This window comes from Neoarthrinium moseri (assembly GCF_022829205.1).
Source record: "Neoarthrinium moseri strain CBS 164.80 chromosome Unknown scaffold78_Wmoseri_CBS_16480, whole genome shotgun sequence".
In the NCBI taxonomy this organism is placed as follows: Eukaryota; Fungi; Ascomycota; class Sordariomycetes; order Amphisphaeriales; family Apiosporaceae; genus Neoarthrinium; species Neoarthrinium moseri.
This window is the reverse complement of record NW_026055192.1, coordinates 12,132-34,896: the sequence shown is the minus strand read 5'-3', so window position 1 is coordinate 34,896 and position 22,765 is coordinate 12,132. Positions and strand designations below refer to the sequence as shown.

Sequence of the window (22,765 nt, the reverse complement as noted above, 5' to 3'; positions counted from 1 at the left end):
GGCCATGGCAGATTGACAGTTCTATCGCGCGTCGCTTTGATCCATGTGGGATCAATGCAACAAGGCCGTCAGCGGGATCAGTTGCCCTTTGGGGTAGCCGTTCAGTTACGGGGCACGCTAATTGGTGATCGATTACTCAGGCCTGCATAGCCTCCTTGGACTTCAGATAAGCCCACGAGGGTCCTAGCCGACGTACATAGGCCTATGCTTACGTATGGAGACAAAGCTCATATTGCCAGATTTCAACTGGGGTCCTCTTCGTCAATCTTGTTTACCTACCGGCCTTTGGTCATTCATGTGGAGGACATTATTGTCACCATTCTTTACGCCCAAACCAGGCCTAGGACTGGCTGCACCTATATGACTGAAAATAGTCTGGATACTGTTTGATTAAAAAAGATTGTGTATCTGTAGTTCTTGAAAGGAAAAGAAATGACGGTTTCAACCGGTTCAGTGTATCGAAGAAATAACGCCATGCAGCTCCGTCATCACAGTCATGGAGTAGGACGGACCCAAGTCCGAATTCGTTCACCGCTGAATAATATCCCAGGTCTTCTAGAGGTGCAACATCCAGTGGATTTAGAGATGAGACAGAAACCATCGGTCCAGTCACATGAGGGAGGAGAGCTCTTACGCGGGGAACGAACGTACAGATACCACGCTGGAGCAGTGAAGGCACAGCTTTCAGAAACCTCCTGCTGCAGACGCATAGAGTTTTTACGGGTCTAGTACACTAATGAACGCCATGAGCAGAGATCTTTGCAAGCATATACTACCAATTTTGGCCCGGCTGACCAAACCGAAGTACGATGCAGTATGAATGCACATAGTTACCCGAAGACTCATTATGCTGAGGAGTCATGTAACACGGGTTGATTAGTAGTCCAAACTGCTGGCTAAGGGAACTGAATGGCACCCAGCAAACTGTATGCAAGTTTACATGATAAATGAAGTGGTTTGTCCATGATAGACGTCGTTGTAGAGCTTTCCTCATTTTGAGCATGTAAGAATCTAAGCTAGGACGATGCACCACTAACTCCTGGCCATGCCCATGGTAGGCCTATGACTTAGAAGGGTACAGATACCCTTATAGTCTTGCACTACCTCTCCAATCAGCCCTACCGGCAGCGCCGCCTTTTGTACCGACCAGCCCGCCGAAATTGTGAAGTCGTTCCCCCATCAAGTAGGCCTCGTCGCGGACGCGAGCCCTCCAGCTGTCTAAAACCCTGAACATGCCCCTAAGAATCCACACCATTGTCCAACACAATGCGGCAATGGGATATGACATCCTGAAGACAAGGATATGCCTATCTCGGGTCCAGAGCTGAGTATCGATGAATCCGCGTTGGATAAGCACGTGGGCAGAGCTCGCAGGGAAAATAACCAAGAATGCGGACAGCAGAAGACCAGGGATGACGAAGCCTCGTGTCAGTATGTTTACATCAGGCTCGAACCAACCTCGACGCAGGACAGCACGAACCGCCAGAGCTGGTCGGCCGCCGAGCATGATCAAGATGCGTGTTCCTAATTTCAAGTATAGGAGACCGAGGGTCCAGGCTTGAATGATGCGTATGGTGTGGTCACCCCTGAGGCCTGCAGGACTTGTGCTTGATGAGAGTGCTTGGGTATTGTCAACCGCCTGGGAGTACTTCCATGTGTGCAGGGGTATCAAAACGTAGAGCTCCACGACGAGCGTTGCCAGCATTGGGAAAACCAACAGTAGCATAGCATAAGTGTACGCCAGACCAGTGGCCTGTTTTGTCCAGGTCGTGATCCTGTGAAGGGTCTCACGGTCAAGTAGCGTTGATACCGATGTGGAACACCAGCCCCATGCCCTAGCTGCGGTAGACCGAGCATTCGAAGCTAGGTAGGCAACGGAGCCCAAGATATATATGCCAATACTGAAAGCGTATATATCGTTCGTTCGGATATGTGCCGGGATGAGAGTTTTGAACATACGGCGGCCAAAGACTAGGGGTACAATGGTGAAACCAACGCCAGTCACGGCCGCGAAGAGCCAAATGAAAAATATAAACATGAAGATACGCACTCGGAACCACGGGGGGACATAAACGAACTGGTAAGTCTTGTTGGAGTAGAGATCGGTCTCCAGTCGGTTGGTCCTACCGTCGAGAAGTTTGTCTTGGTCGGAAACCTCAAGGAACACTGATCGTCCCTTGGGTATCTTGACCTGGTCGGAGGCTGGTGCACGGACAAATCGACCAGTGGGAATGAGCTGGCCGGTGTTCACCAGGCGAGCCTTTGCGGTACCAAGGCGCAGCATATCCTCTGGGCGAATCTTAGTCGTCGGTTTGGATTTGCCACCCTCAAAGGTATCGGCCCACGTCTTGGGTACCACATTATCGTCTTGGCCGACCTCGAGAAAGACTTTGCGGTACCATGGCAAAGAGCTGTGCTCCGAGTTCTCTGGCAGTCGAAGTGAGCCTTCTTCATCGATACGTCGTTCGCCGAATAGGAACCAAGTGAGGCTCAATGCTCGTGCGCATCGCCGAAACCACCAGGTATACATTGCATGGAGCCCGTCGCTGGGCCTGAAAAACTTGACGGCGAGCGGCATGAGGAAGTTGTAAAACAAGAGGTCGATGGGGAACTCGAGCACAGGCTCATTCGACGAGTAGTGGATGGGAAGGACGGTCGGCAAGGCTAACGACAAGCCCCAAACTACGCCGCCGAGGCAGACGACGACAAGTGCCCCGTAAACGAAGGCCGAAAACAGGATCTTGCGCAGCTGCGTGGTGACGTTCCGCTCCAGCACATCACGGACCGGGTGGAACTCGGGGTCGTCCGGGTCTCTGATGAAGTCTGAAAGAGAATTAGCGGGTCTGTTGGGCTGTCAGGTGGGTTGCAAGGACAAGACTCACAGAGAACACCTTTGCGCATGATCTTCCGGCACATGGATACGAAAAGGGCAAAGTGGAACATGTAGCCTGTGCCCACGAACCAATGGACGAAAATGGAGGTCAGAGGGTAGTTGTAGGTGAACAACAGTCGTGACCTGAGGCTTGTGCTTTCGAAAAGGGGTAGAAGTGCGAAGTCCAACAATAAACCACAGTAGAGTGGAAACACCAGCATTTCAATGCTAATAATCAGAATGACCTTCATCACGCCGCTGGCTTGGGTCAATGCGTCGAGAATGGAACCCTCCCATTCCTGAGCTGTCCTGCTGCTGGAGAACGGCGTCCCCCTGCTCAGATAGAGACCGGCAACAACGGTCAGCGAGATATATCCACTCGCGATCGCCAGAGTTCGATCCTTGGCACTCCAGTATGCCAGCGCCGGGTCGAATGTCACTGCCGTTTCAGGTAGACGGAGGCTGACGGTCCAAGAGCCCGGCCGCAGGACCCCGGCGAGGACGTTTTTTCCACCTTGGAGTATGCCTGGTAGCGCAGAGCGTATGGCCAACTTGGTCGACGCCCATTTGGAGACATAGTCGCCGCCAAAGATAAAGACGAGTATGCGGCCCGCTACGGTGAAGAATAGCTGAATATGGTGCTTGACACTGATCAGAGCTTCGTGGCTGACCACGGAGAAGTTGCGGATCTCGTTAGAGGTGATGAAAGTAGTCTCGAGTTTAACGCTGTCCCACAGCCCTGACAAGGATTCGGTTGTCAAATGCTTTGCTTCAGCAGATACCGACCCAACGAACTGGCGAACATCGTCGAGCCTGAAGAGCTTCGCCATGATGTACAGAAGGTCGCATACAAAACTCGAGGTCCATCCAACTGCCAGCAGACAGAGGTCCTGGACGAGCCGCGAGAAGCTAAACACCATACGGAGGAGCCGCATGGGGTTGGCTACAATCCAGACTGCCAATCGTCCGATGTTGTAAGGCAAGAAGATGCCAATGAATATTGTGATGGACACCAAGAAGGCGCAGAATATAGCGTTCTGGAAAAGTCCGGCGACGGGTCCCCGCATGCCAATGAGCTCCATGATGCCGTCAAAGTCTTCGGCGTCATCGATGGCCTCTGGGTCTATGCCGGCCGCTGCTGCAGCTTCCACAACATCAGGTGCCAAGCCGTTTGGTCCAACATCGTTGGCATTGGCGTTGTCATCATCAATGTCGTCCTCCTCCTCGGAATCGTCATGATCCCGGTGTGCGTCTACGAAAGGTGCGTTCTGGTCGTCGATGAAAAGTTCTATCGCATCTGGGCCGGCTCCGTCACCTGCTTCAATATTGCCCCACATAAAATCGGCAATCCTGTCGGCCATACTGGGGGTTTGTGGGAGGCCTTGAGCCTCTGCAACCAGGTCGAGATGTTCAGCGGGCACGCCTGCAGGCTCCGTAGGCTGCGCAGCTTCACGTTGAAGAGGTGTTGGGTCGTCTGTGTCATCTTGAACGCCAGCATCGGCACTGGGGCTCGCAGCCTCCAATGCCGTCCCGCTTGGGCTAGTGCTACCTTCGTCTCGGGGATCTGATGGAACATCTGCGCCAGAAGTTGAGAGTACTGAAAAATCTTCGGCTATTCCATGGTCGACGTTCGAGGGTAACTTGGAGAATGACCAGCTGTTGTTGGCCAACGGGTTGATTGTGTCGTGGATTGGGGGTCCATCAGACACGGCACGAGGTCGGGATGATGACTGTGAGGCTGGAGCATCGAAGACTGACAAGGCCGCCATTGTGTCTTGTCTGTCATCTAGGCCTCCGGGAACACGCTTTTCGGGATGTAGCCAAGACGTTGATAGTACAGAAGGACTCGAGGCGACCTCGTCTTGCGCGTCATCCACTGTTGCCTTCTCCTTCCCCTTTCCTTTGGGGGCAGTCGAGACTTCAGCTTCCTCGGTTGGGGCAGGGCTAGGGTAGGACCAAGGCATGTCCTCGTCGTCGGTAGTATCTTGGTCTGCGTGAAAATCGCTAGAACCAGCATCTACTGGAAAGCGTATCGGCGGGCCATGCGGATCGCCATGATCCTGGTCACTTTTGGATCTTGCCAATGCATTCGTGGCGTTGACCCAATACGAAAGACGATCCTCCAAACCTTCATCACGTATGCGTTTGAGAATCTCATCCCGGTCGCCATCGGCCTCGCGGTAGATGCGTAAATACTGGTTTACCGTGGATTGGGATTGCCCATCCAGTGACGCTCGCAATAGTTCCGCCCGTGTCTCATCAAGGCTATCACGAGGGGCTGCTTGGGCCGCAGCCCCCCCCTGAAAGAGTGGGCGGTCGACATCTTGCTCCGCAGAGCCACGTCGCGCTAGCCTCCGTCTGAACCCAGCGATAGGCCTCTGCTGCAATTCGTCCGCAGCATGATCCCTTAGGTGTTGAACAGCTTGCAAATAGTCCGCAGCCTGGCCGTCGTCCTGCGCAATGGTAGATTCGTCGTCCCTAGCGAGGGTTTCCCCGGCTGCATGGTGTTCCTCAACCGCCGCAGCCGTGGGCCCTCCCGCAGGTGGCTGATCTGCCAGGTCTTGGTCCTGCTCGGGCTGGAGGTCCTGTGCGTCGTCAGGGTTGCCCATCTGAGCTGCAAAGGCGGCGCGCATATCTGCACGCATGATGATTTCAGGCTGCTGCTGGACCACATAGTCCCTAACCAGGATGATCAGAATGAAGCAGACTATAACCAGAATGGTGATGATCTGGCCCTCGAAGACTTGGATCATGATGCGATTCACAGCCGGATGGGGTGTCAGGTTCTTAAGAAAGCTGACCTCGCTCAACAGCGTGTCATGTTGAGGAAATCTCGGAGTCAGGTGGGTGCCGTTAAAGCTGACCTGGGCGGTCGATTCTCCGCGGAAAGCAGCCTCGCCAAAGACTATGCGCGCAAGAAGGTTTGCAATAGAGTTGCTGGCCGTGGTGTTGAGAGCGGGCCATCCATGAGCGCGCAAGAGATCCGGCCCCTGCTCGGCTACGTCCCTCGAATTGGCCGAGGTCGTCATGGCTGGATAGAGCGGACTGGAGGGGCAAATTGTGGTCGTCAGACCTTGGCTGATAACGGTCGAGGCCATGGCGTGGATATGTGTGGCCGTCGTATTCTGGATGGTGCGAGAGAAGTGATGCGACGCTGGACCAAAGCCCTCGTCGCTTATCCAGAAGAGGAATGACCAGACAGATCTCATCAGGTATGGGAGCCAGCCGAGCCAGACGCTGATGACCAGAGCGGCCCGGAGCCACACCAGGACGTTCCGGAACAAGTACTTGGCCATGTGACTGGCAAAGACGTAGAAGGGGAGGCGTTGGGGCATGTTGGGGGAGTACAGCTTGGTGAAGCGGAACGGTGTCTTGCAGAGCTCGCAGTGCTTCTTCTGGGAGTGCGAGAGCCACTCCATCAGGCAGTCTTGGTGGACATACTTGATGCTCCCGCTGCATTTGCACGGGTAGAACAAGGGCTCTGCAGCCGTCCCTTCACCACGACAGATCCGGCATGTGTCCACATCGCCGGCCACGGACTCGTCACCGGTGGTCGGGTCCGGCTGCTGTGTTGCCGAGGGTCGCTGACGCTTGATGGTGTTGGGGAACTGGATCGGGTCGGGCTCGACGTCGACGGCGTGCTGATCCATGCTGCCGGCGGGGAGGGGCTTTAAACTTGGGAGTTCAAGGCGAGAGGCGGAAGGCGGAGGGGTGGGAGTGCCAGGTCACTTCAGCGTTGCCCCGAGGGCCGTCTGGACGAGACCGAGACCATCGGGCAGCGGAGGGGCTCGAATGGCGTAGGCGGCGAGAGGGGCCTGCACAGGCGGGTGGCTCTTGTGTCGGGCCGGGAGGACTGCAGTCGTGAGGGCGTAGGAGACGCGAGGCCGGGTCCGAAGGCACCAGTTGCGCAACCAGGTGTGGTGAAGCGTAGCGTATCTAGATGCGACGGTGGCGGAGCTGCGCGGGCTTCGCTGGGGACGGAGGTCAGATGGCCTCCGGAAATGCACCGGGGGAGTATCGCGCACCTTCAACCTAATGGAGTCGAGTGCTGAAAATCAAAGGAGAGGAAGAGCGGCGTTGCGCATCGGCTGCACCAAGGTCAATTTGCTGGAATTCGCTGCTGGCCAGGCCAATAGGCAAGTCAAGTACCCACGTCACAGTCAAGTTGAATTTATGGTAGTTTCGGGTCCTTTGTCAGCCTGCGCTAAGTGAAATGGGAACGGGACTCGGCCCCAGGTTGCAACTCCCCTGTCAACGAGCAGCACAGGCTTGAACTATCACCTCAAGGTAGGCACAGTAAGGCATCCCACCTCCTTACTACATACCTATGTACCATGTACGCGATTATCCTTCAAGCGCGCTGGAGGCACTTGGGCATTACCTCGAGAACTTCCAAGAAGTGGTGAGCCTGTTTCATGAGCGCATATGTGCCCTGAGGTACTGTTGGTGGTCAAGTTGCGGTGCCAAGGTGGTTTGCGCAGGCCACTCGCACGCTCAATGTTCTGTCAGCCACCGAGAGACCGTGGACGGGTGTCGAAGACCAGAGCATTCAAACAAGTCATACCTTTAAAACAAATCAATCCATCTAGGAAGTGGTTGCGAGGCGCGTCCATCTGCCGCTTGAACGCCAGCCCGGTCTTGTGGCTCGCGTTGGAAATGGACTAAGACTATCACCATGGTATGCCCCCAAGGTACCTAGGTAATCAGTAAAGGCTGAGATCCAGTGCTTGTACGAGTAGATCGATGCACATTTGGGATGATCAGCCAATCAAAACACCACAACCAGCTCAGATTAGTACTTTCCACTCTGGCCACTGCCGTAGACAGACAGCGGCCCGCTTATATCATCGGCCTCGATGTTTCTTGTTCAATCCGGCCGGCTTAACAACCACACCAGTACGTACGGCTCTTTCGCATGTGACGGCGTGCAAAGGTGCTCCCCCGACTTTCCACAGCCAACTCGTGTCGTTGGCCTGGGACACATGGCCTGGGGCTAAGAATGCATCACTACACTTTCCAGCAGAATACCGGCGAAGCACAGAGGCTGGCTAACCCACTGGGTGGTTGTATTAATATGGCCGGCTTGGTGGACTACAATGGCGCACACTAGGGCTACAGATGTGCTTCCAGCATTTATCGGGTGCAGGAGACATTTACACAGGCGATTGGAGTTGCATCAATTGGATCCCAAGCGTCTTTAGCGTGCTCTACACTTCTAGTCCACGTCGTCGCGTTATACTGACACGGGATAGTTTGTGTACAATCACAAGCCGCGACCGCCAGCCCACAGCGTTCATGGTCTCTTGGCGGATGACGTCTGTACAGAGGTCGGGTCACGCTAGCTCTGCAGCTTCAGGGAACCAAGCTGGCTGGCTGGCTGGATGGCATAGAGATGGCGTTCGCAGTCCTCGAAGCAGCAACGAATGAGTGTGCGAGATTGACGACATCCCGTGCACGCGCCCCAGCAGTGGAGATAAGAGGGCAGTCGGGATGGGGTGAACGGGATACAGTACGTAGGCATAGAGGACCTTGGCAATTGGGGGCTACATATGTTGCAGTGTAAAATTGACAATGATGGGATCGGATCTGTACAGCAAAACCGGTTCTGGCTGGGCCTCTGCGTTTGGAGCTAGCGATGTGGTTATTACATAGGTCTTGCTCGGCCTTGTGTGATGCGGCCCTCGAGAAGGGTTGGAGCCAGCCATCTTGCCTCAGTAATTCTTCCTTTCCCTCACATCAACACCATCCGTGGCCGAGATACGCAGATTCCGTGGTAAGTTCGTTGGGGTTCCCAATCATCTTCTTGGCGATGTGACACATTCTGCCCCGCGCCCACGAACATCAAACTCCCCCGGCCATAGCCCAGCTGACCATGGCGTCGCGGATGGCCTGGTGGCCTGCCTGAGGGGCCCGGCCGACCCCTGCGTCATAGGATCTTTTCCCCCAGGCTGCCAGCTCCAGTGAGTTGGATCGATCCAGGTCTGCCAGTGCACTGCTGCCCTGCAAGGGTGCTCTGGGTGCCGCCGTATGATTCTTGCAGGGAGCCGAAACATCCATGTATGGAAGGGGGAGAGAAGAAAAAAAAGACAGAACAACAATTGTCGTCGGTCTTGCGCGCTGTCGACAATTGTGACCCGTGATCCTCTCCCGCTCCTGCAACTGTTACACACCTATCGCGCCGAGGTGTCCTGATTCATCCACATCCACATCCACATCCAGCACCTGCTTCACTTTCTCCCCACCGTCACCACCAAGTCACTCCTGCTGCCACAAGTGCCGCGGTCAGGAATTGCACCTCAGGTCCCCCAGGTCTGTCTACGACTCTAGGCAGCATCGCTATATCTTACCTTGCACGAGCTCAAGCTCAAGCTCAAGCACAAGCTCCACCACCCCCCAGGACCAGCACCAACACCAGCACCAGCACGCCATCTCGCGACGCCGCTAATAGCCATCATTTCCAGCACCAGCAGAAGATTCGCAGTGTCTTTGGTGCAGAGTAAACGGAAACACCATTTCGACGGTTGCCGCCAGAAGCTGATGTTCCGGTAGACGTCCAGGTCCCGAAAGCTTCGACCATTCGGCACGTGCTCGCACCGCCCCCCGGGACGCTCGCCAAAGATTCTAGAGCATCCTCCAACTTGTCGTCAAGTTAGTGCCAAGGCACGCCCGCTACTTCAGCCTGGAGCTGCCTCAACGCCGACTGCTGCCGGTGGCTTCGACGCGTCCACGTCCACGTCCACATTCGGCATCGACGCCAACATGAACGGCCACACAAATGGGAACGGGTCACTGAATGGCGCCAAGAAGATGAACGGCGTCAACGGCCACGGCGTCGCCGTCACCCCCAGGAGGTCGGCAACACCGCCCACCAAGGCACGCCCAAACCTCTTCGCCCGCGTCTTCAGCATCGCCGCGCGCCTGTCCATATGGTACTCCATCTTGACCGTCCTGTTCCGCTGCCCGGCCACCCCCGACGCCTGCGACGACACGACGCCCAAGATCTGCAAGCCCTACTTCCAGGCCAAGCAGGCGATATCCCCCCATCTGACGCCCTACTACGACAGCTACGCCGCGCCCTACGTTGACCTGGCCAAGCCCTACTACGACACGGTCGACCGCGTCGTCATCACCCCGAGCCGCACCTACGCCGTCAAGTACGGCGGTCCCCAGCTGGACAAGGCACAGGCGCTCACCTTGGCGCAATGGGAGAAGAATGTACAGCCCCAGCTGGTCAAGTACCAAGCTCTGGCCAGGGCGCAGTACGACCAGACGGTGGCGCCCCACGTCGACAAGGCCTCGGCCGCCCTTGCGCCCTACTACGATATCGCGAGGACCAACGCGCTCCAGACCTACCACGAGGTTGTCCTGCCCTCGTACCGCTTTGTCCAGCCGTATGCCCTCCAGGGATACAACGTGGCGTCCTCGTTCACGACCGACACAGCAGTTCCTTCCACCCTGTGGGCTTGGAACAAGACCTACGTCTTCTTGGACTCGACTGTGTGGCCTCAACTAAGAGATGCCTATGCTGTCAAGGTAGAGCCCCAACTCTTGCGCATCGTCGATCGCTTGGGCCGCTACCGGGAGATCAAGCCCAAGTCGTCCGTGGTAGAAGAAGCCGAGACGTAAGTGATTTCTCTGGTACCTTTGCGGGTCGTTTCCAACCGCTGCAAAGATTTCTCGAAAGCACTAACCGTCCTTGCAGTGCTGCTACGCAAGCCACCAAGTCGGCATTCACGAAGCCCGTCGTTTCCACGTCCTCGACCACCGCCCCAGCCGAGACAACCCCAGAACCTGAGCCCACCACCGAGGCTCAGTCTACAGCGTCACAATCACCGGAAGCAACAGCCGAGGCCAGCGCTGCCGAGACCCCGGCCAAACTCACCAAAGATGAAATCAAGGAGAAGGCCGCCAAAGAGGTTGCTGCAGACCTAGAGCTGTGGCAGGGCAAGTTCACCAAGGCCGCCGACGAAGGAGCAGCCGAAATCGAGGAACGCATTGAGGAGCTCGCTGCCCGCATGGTTGAGGAAGAGGCTTACGGCACCGGTAAGCAACTCGTGTCCAAGCTAGATGAGACCGCCAAGTCGGAGTTGGCCAACTTGAAGACGACGGTGCTGTCCATCTTGGAGGAGCACAAGGGGCAGGGCCAGCCGGAGGGTTGTGACGAGGATGTTGCCGCTGCCGTGCGGGCCGCAGGCTTGAAGATTAAGGACAAGGCCCAGGAGATCCGCAGCTGGCGCGAGAGCTACGAGCAGCAGGTCGAGAAGGCTGTAACCGCCGCCGCTCAGGATCACATATGGATCCTCGAGGGCATTCGCGACTTGGCACTCCAGAAGATTGGCATGAAGTGGGCGTGGATGGATGGCGTGACGTACAAGCATTGGCAGAAGTTCCACAAGCTTCGAGAGACCTTTGACGAGTGGACAGAGGACCTAAAGCGGCTGGTCACCACGCACCCAGGCCTGGCCGAGGCCCAATCTGCCGGTAATGAGATCGAGGGCGAAGGCATGGCCATCGCTGGAACAGCTGCCCAGGAGCTCGCCAGTCTGAAGCAGGTCGCAGCTTGGAAGGCGATCGCCGGTGATTACACCGAGGACTTTGATGCCAGCACCATGCAGCTCGCAGCCGAGGCGGCCGAGAAGAAGGCGGCCGAGGCCGCTGAGGCCCTAAAGAGTGCCGCTCAGAACCTCAAAGAAGGTATACACACCGCCGCCGACCAAGTTGAAGAACAAGTCGAGTCGTTCGGCAGCTCAATCAGCGAGGGAGTCTCCAATGCCGTGTCACCCAGCAGCGCATCTACCTTGACCGTCGAGTCTGGAGAGACCGAGACGGTAGTCGTATCCCTCGCCGAAGCCGCTGCCGAGGAGGACTTTGGCACGTCTGCTGTTCCGCCTCTGCAGAGCATGTCAACTGAGCCCACTCACAGTGCTACGGATCTGGATCCCCATGCTACGAATGCCGCCGACCCTGTTGAGCCTTTGCCTGTGTCGGATCCCATCGACGGCCCTGAACAGGTCGAAGAGACCATCATTGCCTCCCCCGACGAGGGCTCGCCGCCACCCGATTCATCGACGACTAGTACTTCGTCTATTAAATCGGCCCTATTTGGTGCCGCAGCTGCGTCTGCACCTTCCAGACAGCCAATCATGGATGAGGATGTAGGGTCTTCCATCTCAAGCATCGCCTCGAAGGTACAGTCTGATGTCCCCCACAGCATCACGTCTGCCGCCCAGTCTGCATACACGGCTGCCATTGCACAAGCAGCGAATCAGTATTCGCGTGCCATGTCTGCTGTGTCGGTTCAGATCAGTGGCGAACCAAAGCCTGTCCATGAGGAGATGTTCAGCTCTGCATCCAGTGCCTATTTCGGTGCTCTGTCCGGTGCCAATTCTCGCCTCAACGATGCCTTGACAGCCGCATCGAAAGGCGTCTATGGCACTCCCACGACCGGATGGGCCCCCGAGATGCCCACCATCCCCTCTGTCGACTGGGAGCACGTTCAGTCCATTGCTCAGCAGAACCTACAGGACTCTGTCAACTGGGCTGGAGAGCAGTACGAGAGCGCCAAAGTGGCCATCGGGCTTGCCGAGCCTACACCCAGCACTGCGGCCGAACGTGTTGACAAGCTGCTAGACCAGGCGAAGCATAACTACTATGCTGGACTCGGCGTGGCTCATGCTCGGTACTCGGAATTCCTGTCAGCCGCCTCAACTGCCGTCAGCTCTCTGACCGCATCTCCCACACCGACCGATGCTCAGGGGTCGGCAAGTTCGGTCGTGTCGGTTGCGAGCGCATCCGCGTGGTCTGCCGCCTCTGCGGGTAGCGAGGCTGCTGCATCTGTGGCCTCGTCCGTTGGCGATGCGGCTGCAATTGCTGGAGACTCGATTGCTGAGACATGGGAACTCCTTGTCGGACAGGTCAGCTCGCAGGTCTATGGCGCTCCCACCCCTACCCCCTGGTACGAAAACCTGTACTCTGCCGCTGGCGACTACGCATCCCACGCTAGCGAGTATGCTGCGTCTGCCACTGGCGCTGCCGCTGACTATGTATCGTCCGCCGGAGACTTTGCCACCGACTATGCATCATCCGCCGCCGGCTCCGTGGGCTCGGTCACCTCGGCGGCTGGGGACTACGCTGAGTCCGCCTCGTCGGCTGCCGCAGCCCAGTATTCCGTTGTCATCTCGCTCGTCTCGGAGCTCATTGTCGGGAAGGAGCCCACGTTCAGTGAGTCCGTCTACTCACGCCTAGCCTTGGCTTATGGTGCTGTGAGTGCGACGGCAGTCAGCGCCGCCAGCGAAGTCACGGCATCTGCAGCATCGGCTGCCAGTGCTGCGTCCGATACGATTTCGTCGGCAACCGAAAAAGTGAAGGAGCAGGCTCAGAGCATCAAAGACGAATTGTAAAATCCTAGTCGACTGTGGTACTGGCGATGAAACTTGTAAGAAAGAGGAAGTCCGAGATAGGTTCAATGTTGCCTGACGACGCTATGTCAAAACAGACGGACAAGGAGGCGAATGCGGCATGATTTGATTTTTTTTCCATATCACTCTTTTACGCCTGAACGCATATACCCGAAGCGCTTCCGCAGCTATAGTGCAATTGACCTTTCCTTTTAAGTCGTCATGTGGATAGCATGACAGTTAGTGTGATTCAACGGGTGGCGTGGAGTGGAAGCTATGTTGTTATGAAAAGAGCTTGGTGCTGGTCAGAAGAAATCTGGAATCAGGATTGGCGCCAGGAAGTTGAGCTACTCTCGGTGGACGACGGGCGAGGCACAGTTGGGAGACAGACGGTATGGATCCGGTACGGGGAGGAATATGCTCGGTGCAAGCCTCCCACGGTCGAGAAAATGTTCAAGTATTGTATTCCATATATTAGATATATACCACTTTGAAACTCTGTATTGTCGAGCAACCCTGGAGCCCGCTGTGAAGTTCCTAGCTAGGAAATTCATCACTCATAGCCGTATACGTAGGTCATGCAGGCGCAAACCCCGCTCCGACAGATCGTGTCTGCAAGCCAGCTAGTAGTAGTACTTTGCAATCAACCCTGCCAACCCGGGATCGCCTATGTGGCTTATCACCTTCGCTTTAGAATAGGAACTCTTGACACAAGCTTAGGGAAGGTAGCAGCACTTGGAGCAAGGGACCGAGCACTACACCACCATCATCACCGTCGGGGCTTGTTGGGGCTTCTTGGGTCGTGCATTGAAATCGGTCAGGTGACCTCACTCTACTCCCGACGTCGAGTCATGGCCGACGACAATATCCATACGTATAGCCAACTGGATCTGGGAGAGATTAGGTTATTGAGATGCCAACGAAACTACGACGTCGAACAGCTTGCCGGACAATCTCCTATAGTCCAAGGTTCCGCGGTCACTGCGCTGAGCCATGAGATTGTGCTCCATCAAGTGAGCCTCGCAGCTTGTCCCCCTTTCATTGCGCTATCCTACGTCTGGGGAGAACCAAGCCTTGGGTATCGGCTTACACTACGTGACAACACGATCGTGCCAATCACCCGGTCCGTTGCAGAACTTCTCCATCATGTTCTTGGTGACATCGAAGATGGGTTTATATGGATTGATCAGATTTGTATCAACCAGAGCGATAGCCTGGAGAAGAGCCAACAAGTCCACATCATGGGAAATGTTTACCGCGAAGCCAGTCAGGTCTTTGTGTGGCTTGGCCGTGAAGGCCATGAGGCAGGCAGGGTCGACAGAATCTTTCGAGATTTCGAGGCTTCACGAATAAACTCAGCTATCAGCGATGTGCTCAGAGAAGCCTTCATATTCTCATCAGAGTCCCATCTTAACAGGCAGGCTATGATATCCGTCATGCAATTGCCGTGGTTCCAAAGAGCATGGGTTGTGCAAGAATTCGTGCTTGCTCGAGAGGCGGTCCTTGCGCATGGGCGATTCCGGTGGCGTCCTTCTACCATGTTTCTTGTGACCTGTCTTTTCCGAGATCTCGGAAGAGAGTCCTTCTCCGAATTCCTGGATCACGAAATTTCGTACCTGCGGAACAATCATCCTTTTCAGATTATGCAAAACAACAAAGCGGCTTACGAGGACTTCCACATGCTTCTCTCACGTATGAGCAGTGACTGCAAGGCTTCCGAACCGAGGGATCTTGTTTACGCATTTCTCGCTCTTAACAAAGACGGCCGGATCAGAATCAGACCGACGTACGAGGTGCCTGTACATCAAGTTTTTACCGAGGTGGCAAGAACAATTATTGCAGCGACTGGAAACCTAGACATTCTGGCCGTTGCGCCACGCCAATCCCGCCACAGCTCCTATTCAGCAATTGAATTCCCTGAGGAGTTACCTTCCTGGGCACCCAATTGGTGCCATGGGTTATCAAGTGTACCTTTATTCTATCGAGCTGGCCATGTCCCGTTCAAGGCTTCTTTGGGCTGGCCGTGGATGGTGCCGACGCCAGGATGCGATAATGGGGATCATTTAATTCTGCAAGGCAAGGTAATCCAAAGGATTTATCAGTTATCTCCGATCACATCAGGCACGGGCTCCCGACAAATTTTAGTTGACTTCGTGAAGCTTGACGAACATATGGCTGCTCTCCGTCAGATTTTGCGTGAAGTCACGGATCGGTTCCAGCTAACAAGGGAGAGAGTTCTCCGCGTTTGTATTTCAGATGGGTCTTTTGTACCCCATCTTTCCAGAAGAGTTCTGGAAAGAGACAGAGAGTTTCGGCAGTCGACAGGGCTTAGTGAGGAAAACCTCGATAAATTATTGACTGTCTATTATAACGAAGACGCGTTCGGACCATGGGGTATAGAGAGACAACTCCTGAGAGAGTATGTCCTAGTCTTGCGAAACAGAAACTTGTTTGTGGCAGCTGATGGCCGGATCGGGCTTGCTCAGAGCTCGGCCAGAGCAGGTGACACCATCATCATCGTGCAGGGCTCTGCTACACCACTAGTAGTCCGGGAAGTCAAGAGCGAGGCTCGTACATTCAGGCTTATTGGACAATGCTATTTTGAGAATGCAATGTTTGGAGAAGAGTGCGACTTCGACAATTGTGCTGTATCACAATTCAGGATCGTATAAGGATAATCGGGTGGCAAGTACTCACGGGAGAAACATTGTTTAGAGTGGGGTCGACTAGGGACAGCGAGGGGAGAATCTACCACTGACTGAGCCGTTGTTGCTGTTCTTTCGTGACAAGGAAAGTGTCCATTCATTCCACTTCAGAATTGCCAATCCAAGGTAAAAGTAAAGTATCTAGCCAGTTCCTACACTTGTAAGGTGTAAATTCAGTGCCAAGTGGAACTATCTCGGCTACACTCATGTTATTTGGCAAAACAGAAAACTAAATGCTAGACAGACTGTTTTGGGAGGGTATCGGGCCCAATCAAGAGTTGAAAGAAAAAGGGTCAATACCGAAAGGCTTCTTCTATCTTACGTTAGTTTCACAATACGTATGCCATATTACTTCGACTGCGTTGATCGTCAAGCATGAGGCAAGGAGCATAGTTATGTTTGACAAGGCAGTGAACGTAGAGCCGCGATGAGTCAAGGCAACAATGGAATACCCAATAAGACACATCCGATTGGTCTTTGTTCAAAGCGAAAAGTCACACAAAGCGCAACATGGGCCAAAAAAGAATCGGGGGTGATATTACGCTTTGTTGCCTCTCCCACCGTGGTTATAATAAGATTCTGAGGGTATGCACTCCGTTTCAAAGCCCTTCAGCAGCTATTATTCGAATGACCTACCTGTATGTAAGTTTGAGTCGTAGTTCACGACTTGGACATTTGTAGTCAAGTGCATAGGCTGGAGCGCACGTCAGTGTTGATGCAGAAATATAGCTATATGTGTCAACTACGGACGATATACTATCCCTGTCGTCGCCATCAGGCTATGACGACCACAACAACATGGTGTGCCGCATCGGCGGTTAAAGGGCAGCCATGCCCCGGTGCGGAGGACATGGACCGAAAACTCCCGATATCAAAGCGTTTCTGTATCTACGAATCGTGCCCAGTGGAAGGGTGTGACAACAAGGACGGGATTCGCCCATTAAGTGGATATGAGTCAATTTTGGATAGCACCGTAAAGTCAACGAGGCTTGGTCTACACTGGTGTCTGAGGAAATTGAGAGACTTTGGTTGGCAACTCATTATTGCCGCAAAGAGCAGGATGCCAGGTAGGGCCAACTAATTATAAGTGATACAGCATCATGTCGGATAAAGGCCAAGTAGCCACAACCCGTGGTCTAAGTATTTCATATTCTATCTTGACATTGCGATAATTCCTGACGCACAAGACCGGTATTTGAACCCATGTGTAGCTTTGTATGGGACGCGGATACAGTGAATGGCAAGGGTTGACCTGTGTGTCCTTGTTCGCATCTGGCAGTTGATATAGGTCTCCCACAGAGATATACTAATGTCTGTACCAGTGAGCTCGGGCGGTCAACATCGCATTCATCAGTTGCTAGAAATAATCTTCTCCAATTCAACTGGGTCCTTCACCGCGTCGGTAAGATTGACACTGCCATCCTTGGTGATAAGTAGGTTGTCCTCGATCCTGGGTAGGCCCATGTTAGTAGCAGTTCTCCCCGCGCAGCGCAATGCGCATTTTTGAACGTACCGCACGCCGCCGACGTCCCAATATTGGTCCAGCACGGTCTCGTCAATGAACTTGGAGTGCTTTTCATCTTTGAGATATGGCCGAATGATGTATTCACAGAAATAGATCTTACTCGCATCAGCTTCGTGTCGAGTTACGTTAGGAAGATGGGGAGACTTACACCCGGCTCGACGGTGATCACACTCCCAGCAGGCAAGTCTCGTCTCACTCTCAGGTATCTGAACAGGGGATCTGGATCCGAGTAGTTCGGATGACCTCCGGTATCGTGTGTATCCATGCCCAGGTAATGACCCAGGCCGTGGGGCAAGAAGGCGGCGCTGGTACGAGCCCGAAGAATCTCATCCCTGTCACCTTTGAGAATCCCTAGCGACAAAAGTCCGTCAATGGCTACTTTGTGTGCTAGAAGATGAACCTCATCCCACGAGACACCCTCCTTCAGCATGGCGATGCAGTCCTCTTGCATCTTGAGTACAATGTCGTAGATGGCGCGAGACTTCTCGGTGAACTTCCCCGAGATGGGAAATGTTCTGGTCTGCCTGATGTCAGCTGCCTGAACGATTGATACGGAGTCCCAGATAGGGCCATGTCAAATCGAGCACGTACGATATCAGAACTGTAGCAATCCCATTCAGCTCCTGCATCCAGCAGCAAAAGGTCTTTGGCTTTTCCTCCGGAGTGAAGGTCCTTGTTGTTGTGAACATAATGCAAGGTCGCCGCATCCCGTCCGCTGGCGACAATACTGGGATACGCCTGCTTCTTGGCGCCTCGCTTGGTGCACTCGCCGATGAAGACGCCCTCGAGCTCGTACTCATTGGTGCTCTGCCTAACCTTCTGAAGCACGAGCCTGTGCGCAGCCCCGCTGATGATGTTCGCTTTGCGGATGAGAGCAACCTCATACTCGTCCTTGACCACGCGGCACTCGTCAATCGCCTCCCCTAGGATGGAGAAGTCCTTGTCGTCGAACTCGAGGAACGTCACATGGTCGGCGACGCGTTCGGCTATAGCGAAGACGGTGCTCTTGGTGCCGTTCTTCTGAGCACCGACTTTGGCCAAGTGGGCGTTCAGCTCGGAGCTCGGAAGTACGGCGTCGACGTCGTACCTCTCCAGGGCCTCCTCGGGACTGAGTGGCAACCCCGCCCAGATGACGGACTCGGGATCGGTCGGGGGAATGAAGAGTGTCGAGTGTGACGTTGCCATGTCGTATATCAGGTAGCAGTCGGCCACATCCACACCGGTCAGATACATGAAGGCCCGGCGCTGGCGGAAGGGCACCGGCTCGTCCGAGTCTTCCAGGAGTTTGTCGGCACGGCCCTCGAGATAGATGATACCGGAGGCATCTGGAATCTTGGAGCGGATGTACTCGGCCACTCGCTTGGCGTGGGCTTTGGCAGGGTACTTGCCCTTAAGGATAGCTTCGGTGTCGATCGCCATGTTGGAAGACCTTGCTGCCGCCCAGTGACTGTATCGTGGCTGGGACCCTGGGATTCTAGCTGGTGGCTTTGGCGGTTGGCGTATGTGCACACGACAAACACCGGACCGCTGTCGTCGAGATTGATGGGTATATAATGGACTTCCGGTTGATATGAGCAAGGCTGGGGCTTTGGTGGCTCGTCCAGGCCGCAGGAATATTGCGTTGAACCGCGAGTAGGCGAGTGACATGGAGCAGTAGACAGCTCCGGGGTGCAGATGCGGTCTTCAAGACGACGGTGCCCACCCTGCGCTTTGAGGGGATCGCGAACTTCCAGGTTCCGTAGCTGGCCGCCGGGTGCGGGGCAGGCAGTGCGCTAGACCTCAGGTAATTTTAGCACGCTAGCAGGGGGCGAGGGGTTCCATGGCTGCCCTCCACGGCTACGATCCCGAGGTATAGTGGCTAAGGGTCCAACGAAAATTCGGGGTAGCAGACCTAGCTGTAACGTTAGCACCGACTACTGGAAGTATTTATATTAGATATACGCGCTACTTGCAGACATGAACGGCGGCTAGTAGGCGGGACATAAGGAGCGTTGACAAACCGGGCCCGTAATCTTAAGAGGGAGGGGGGAAGGGGGGGACGACTGGGTAGCGACAGAAGGCTGAAGCGCAAGTATGTGAATGGTATTTTGGTATCAAATGCGAGTTGGTCCTCCCAACATCTCGTCACTCAGCCCGATGTTTGTACTGCTGGCTCTTTCCTTTGTGTCAATGTATCTCTGGACTCTCCGGCCCAATCATTACTTCTGATGCTTACGATCGCGTAGGTACTGTAGGTGCATGCTCGAAACCTGCGCAGAAATAAAACCAGGGTATCATGCGTACATTATGTGTCCCCCCTTTCCAGCCAAGTATTCCTAGTTTCGTCTGAAAGCCGACTCTTCCACGCGGACCCAACCATATGCGTATGCTCAAGTATGCCTCAAAATATGCGTAACAAAGCTCAAAAAGTTAACCTGCCAGCTTCATCCATGTGGACGTAAAGCCAGTTGTTGCGGACCCCACCTCGTGAAATCGTCCCCCGGCCCACCTCGTCGTAGCGCAGTAAACAGCTTCGCTCGCATTGGGATATCAAATAGTGCTTTCACCGACGGGAACCAAGCACCTCCTCCGCCACTGGACCCTTCTGGAAGATGCCAATGCCTTCGTTGCGCCTCTCGTCTGGCGCCTCTCATCCGTTTACCTCGCTGGCGTTGGCTTTCCTGCGATGCTCCAGCCTGAGAACGGGTACTCGTCCCACTTCCGACAGGCTTCCTCCTTTCGGTCCTGCCAATCCTGTACCGTTCTTCAACATCTCCCAATGCTTTCGCAGGTTCTCCTCCCGAACCACCAGTTCAAATCCTGCCAGGAAGCAGAAACTTATCTCGAGCCTTGCCAGCTCAATCTCGCTGACCCCGCCGACTTTGGCGAACTTGGCGTGTGGATAGCTCAGGTCTTCCAAAGCTTTCATAGCCACTCGAAGCCCGGCGAGGATGAGTCTGTGGCAATTCCTACGAGTAACTGGGATGGCCTTCTCATCTACTGCCAGCCGGAATATGTACAGGGATGCAGCCAAGTAAACCGCTGAGCTCATGGGACACCATCGGTGGAGGCGCATGAGGTATTCCTCGATGCTGATCGGTGGAGGCGCTTTCGAGTAGAACTTCCGCGTGATAGCGCTGTGCTGCAGATTCAGAGGCTGTGAATTGGCGCCGATTACAATATACGGTTCCGGCGATACAGGGGGAGCCGGCGGAGGTGGCGTATGTCGCAGGTGCACGCCGTCTATCGGTTGATAAACTGGTGCATTGGACCGAGGATTCCCAGGCTGCGGTGCGAATAAGGGTATCTCTTGCGAAGCATTTCCTTGTTCGGCTAGCAGTGCCAGGTTCTTCTCCGAGTGTGAGCGTGCTATATCTGCCTTTTCTTTCTGGAAGCCACGCATGTGCACGGTGGGATTTTCGAGTGGCGGTGTCGGCGGGATATCGCCCGTGATACGAACCAGAGCCTCAACACCGGTCGACAAGAGCTTCAACGCTGCTATTGGGGACAGCTTGAATAGGTCCTGCGAAGATGGTAGGGGACCGGCATGATGCAGGGGTGGAGGTGTTCGTGCCTGGCCCACTAGCTTCGGGTCGTCGGCTGGTACGGGAGGCGGTGGAGGTGACGTCGGCGTGGTATCTTGAGAAGATCGAGGTTGAGGGGGTGGGCCATCTTGAGATGTGGTCCCCTCCGACATGGCGGCTGCTTCGGGGTTGTCGAGTGGCTGGAATTCCTCTGCCTGTCACCAGCAGAGGCGTACTGAGTAGAGCCTGCGGAGGGGTGGATGGAAGCCCGTATCTCGCAGGTCGGGTTTAGGTGAATCGTTGCATATGCCAACTCGGAGCCGAACAAGTCACTATGTTGGAGTGGGCCGGTGGTTTTGTTACCTCACGAATAGTGGTCGGAATCAAGCTGTGTCTTATCGTAGCCGAAGCACCTCTGGGTATAACGAGAGGGGTGTCAACAAATAAGTTGAGCTACAACGCATGATCCCACATGTGAGGAGCTTCCACAAACAGGCGATTCGCAGGTCGATTGGAGGTTGGGTCGCGCGCAATCGCTGCCGCGGGCCTGGAGGTGGCCGACGAAGGTGGCCGACGAGAGCCGATCCAGTGATACAGAGTCGTATGTCGACTGCTAGATTGGCCTGATCTCACGAGGGGTAACAGACGGGAAGCATATCGCCATGGATAACCCACATGCTTGTCTGCAGTGTTGGTGTGTTAGAAAAATGCCGGATAGGTGTCCAAATGCGTATAACCCAGGGGCATTCTGGAGAGAGGACGCAGTAGAGAGGGAAATCTCGGGCAGATGGAGTGTCGTCGACTCCCGCGGTAGCTCTCTTTTATCCCGGCCCTTGATCATTGAAAAAAAGTACCCCGCTAGATTGAAAGATCTAGACTGGTTTCGGTCCAGGGCTATGGCAGGCTGGTAGCGCCGAGGAGAGTTGGGGAAGGGGCCAAATCCACCACCACACTGGCTGCAACACGTGAATCAACAGTGGGTGTCGCTTATGCTTGTAGGGTCTTACCGAAGCTTGCCGTGGACTGACAGGATTTGGACCTGCAGGTCTGAAGCCCTTGTGACTTTCTCTCCCTCTCCCTCTCGGGTGCTGGAGACAGAGACTGGGACTGCGGACTGGGCTAGTCCACGCACGAAGTTGCAGTCTGGAGGACCCTGTACGTGCAGCAAGCCTTGGGCTGGGCAAATCTGTCGGGCGTCTCCTTTGCCCGTCGAACTCCGGCAACAGGTGGTTCGATCCGGTTTCTTGTAGTCGCAATCAGAGTTGAAGGGGGATCAGGCACGCGGGACTCTTACGTGTCTCGCCTTGTCACAGTATGCGCAGTGTTTTGGGCGCCTTGGAGCCACTAGTTGCATTCGATTCATTTACCCCAACTGAGGCGCCCTGGTAACTTGGCGCCTTCAGATTTGGGGAAAGCGATTTCAGGTCAGCAGTCCTTAAGCCATCCAATAACACAGCATGTGATCGCCGTGATCTGTGTAACATTGAACAACCGCCCAGACTGGAGGTGCTGGAAACAGAAAGACGTGCATATCCACTTAGAGGCACCGGCTAACTGTCCTCGCATTTGATAAGAGCGCCAATCACAGGTGCCGCACGGAGTAGCCCGGCGCGGAGGCGGACGCGGGATGGATGCTTCTCCAATTTATCGAGTGAGGGGAACCCCTGGCGAGGTGCCGAGCGCCCTATTAAGTTACTTATTTGCGATTGAGCACCCAGATCAAGTTGATTCGATCTCGCTGCCAGCACGTCGTAGGTTGGATT

General features: G+C 54.9%; 4 protein-coding genes across 4 annotated transcripts; 1 reads left to right on the top strand and 3 right to left on the bottom strand.

Annotated features, from left to right (window-relative positions):
• Window positions 1-1,087: 1,087 nt before the first annotated feature.
• JN550_012012 (uncharacterized protein) lies at window positions 1,088-6,522 on the bottom strand (the record flags this gene model as incomplete). The annotated part of the gene is made up of 2 exons (XM_049310441.1): window positions 1,088-2,823; window positions 2,883-6,522. 2 exons carry the CDS (start codon window positions 6,520-6,522, stop codon window positions 1,088-1,090), a joined length of 5,376 nt encoding a protein of 1,791 aa, XP_049165971.1.
• Window positions 6,523-9,631: 3,109 nt separating this feature from the next.
• Window positions 9,632-13,272, top strand: JN550_012011 (uncharacterized protein; the record flags this gene model as incomplete). The annotated part of the gene is made up of 2 exons (XM_049310440.1): window positions 9,632-10,494; window positions 10,575-13,272. The coding sequence occupies 2 exons, from the start codon at window positions 9,632-9,634 to the stop codon at window positions 13,270-13,272; spliced, it is 3,561 nt and encodes a 1,186-aa protein (XP_049165970.1).
• A 4,052-nt stretch (window positions 13,273-17,324) lies between these two features.
• Window positions 17,325-18,918, bottom strand: JN550_012010 (uncharacterized protein; the record flags this gene model as incomplete). The annotated part of the gene is made up of 4 exons (XM_049310439.1): window positions 17,325-17,424; window positions 17,488-17,594; window positions 17,648-18,019; window positions 18,091-18,918. The coding sequence occupies 4 exons, from the start codon at window positions 18,916-18,918 to the stop codon at window positions 17,325-17,327; spliced, it is 1,407 nt and encodes a 468-aa protein (XP_049165969.1).
• A 1,210-nt stretch (window positions 18,919-20,128) lies between these two features.
• JN550_012009 (uncharacterized protein) lies at window positions 20,129-21,175 on the bottom strand (the record flags this gene model as incomplete). Its single annotated transcript, XM_049310438.1, has 1 exon — window positions 20,129-21,175. The coding sequence occupies one exon, from the start codon at window positions 21,173-21,175 to the stop codon at window positions 20,129-20,131; it is 1,047 nt and encodes a 348-aa protein (XP_049165968.1).
• Window positions 21,176-22,765: the final 1,590 nt, after the last annotated feature.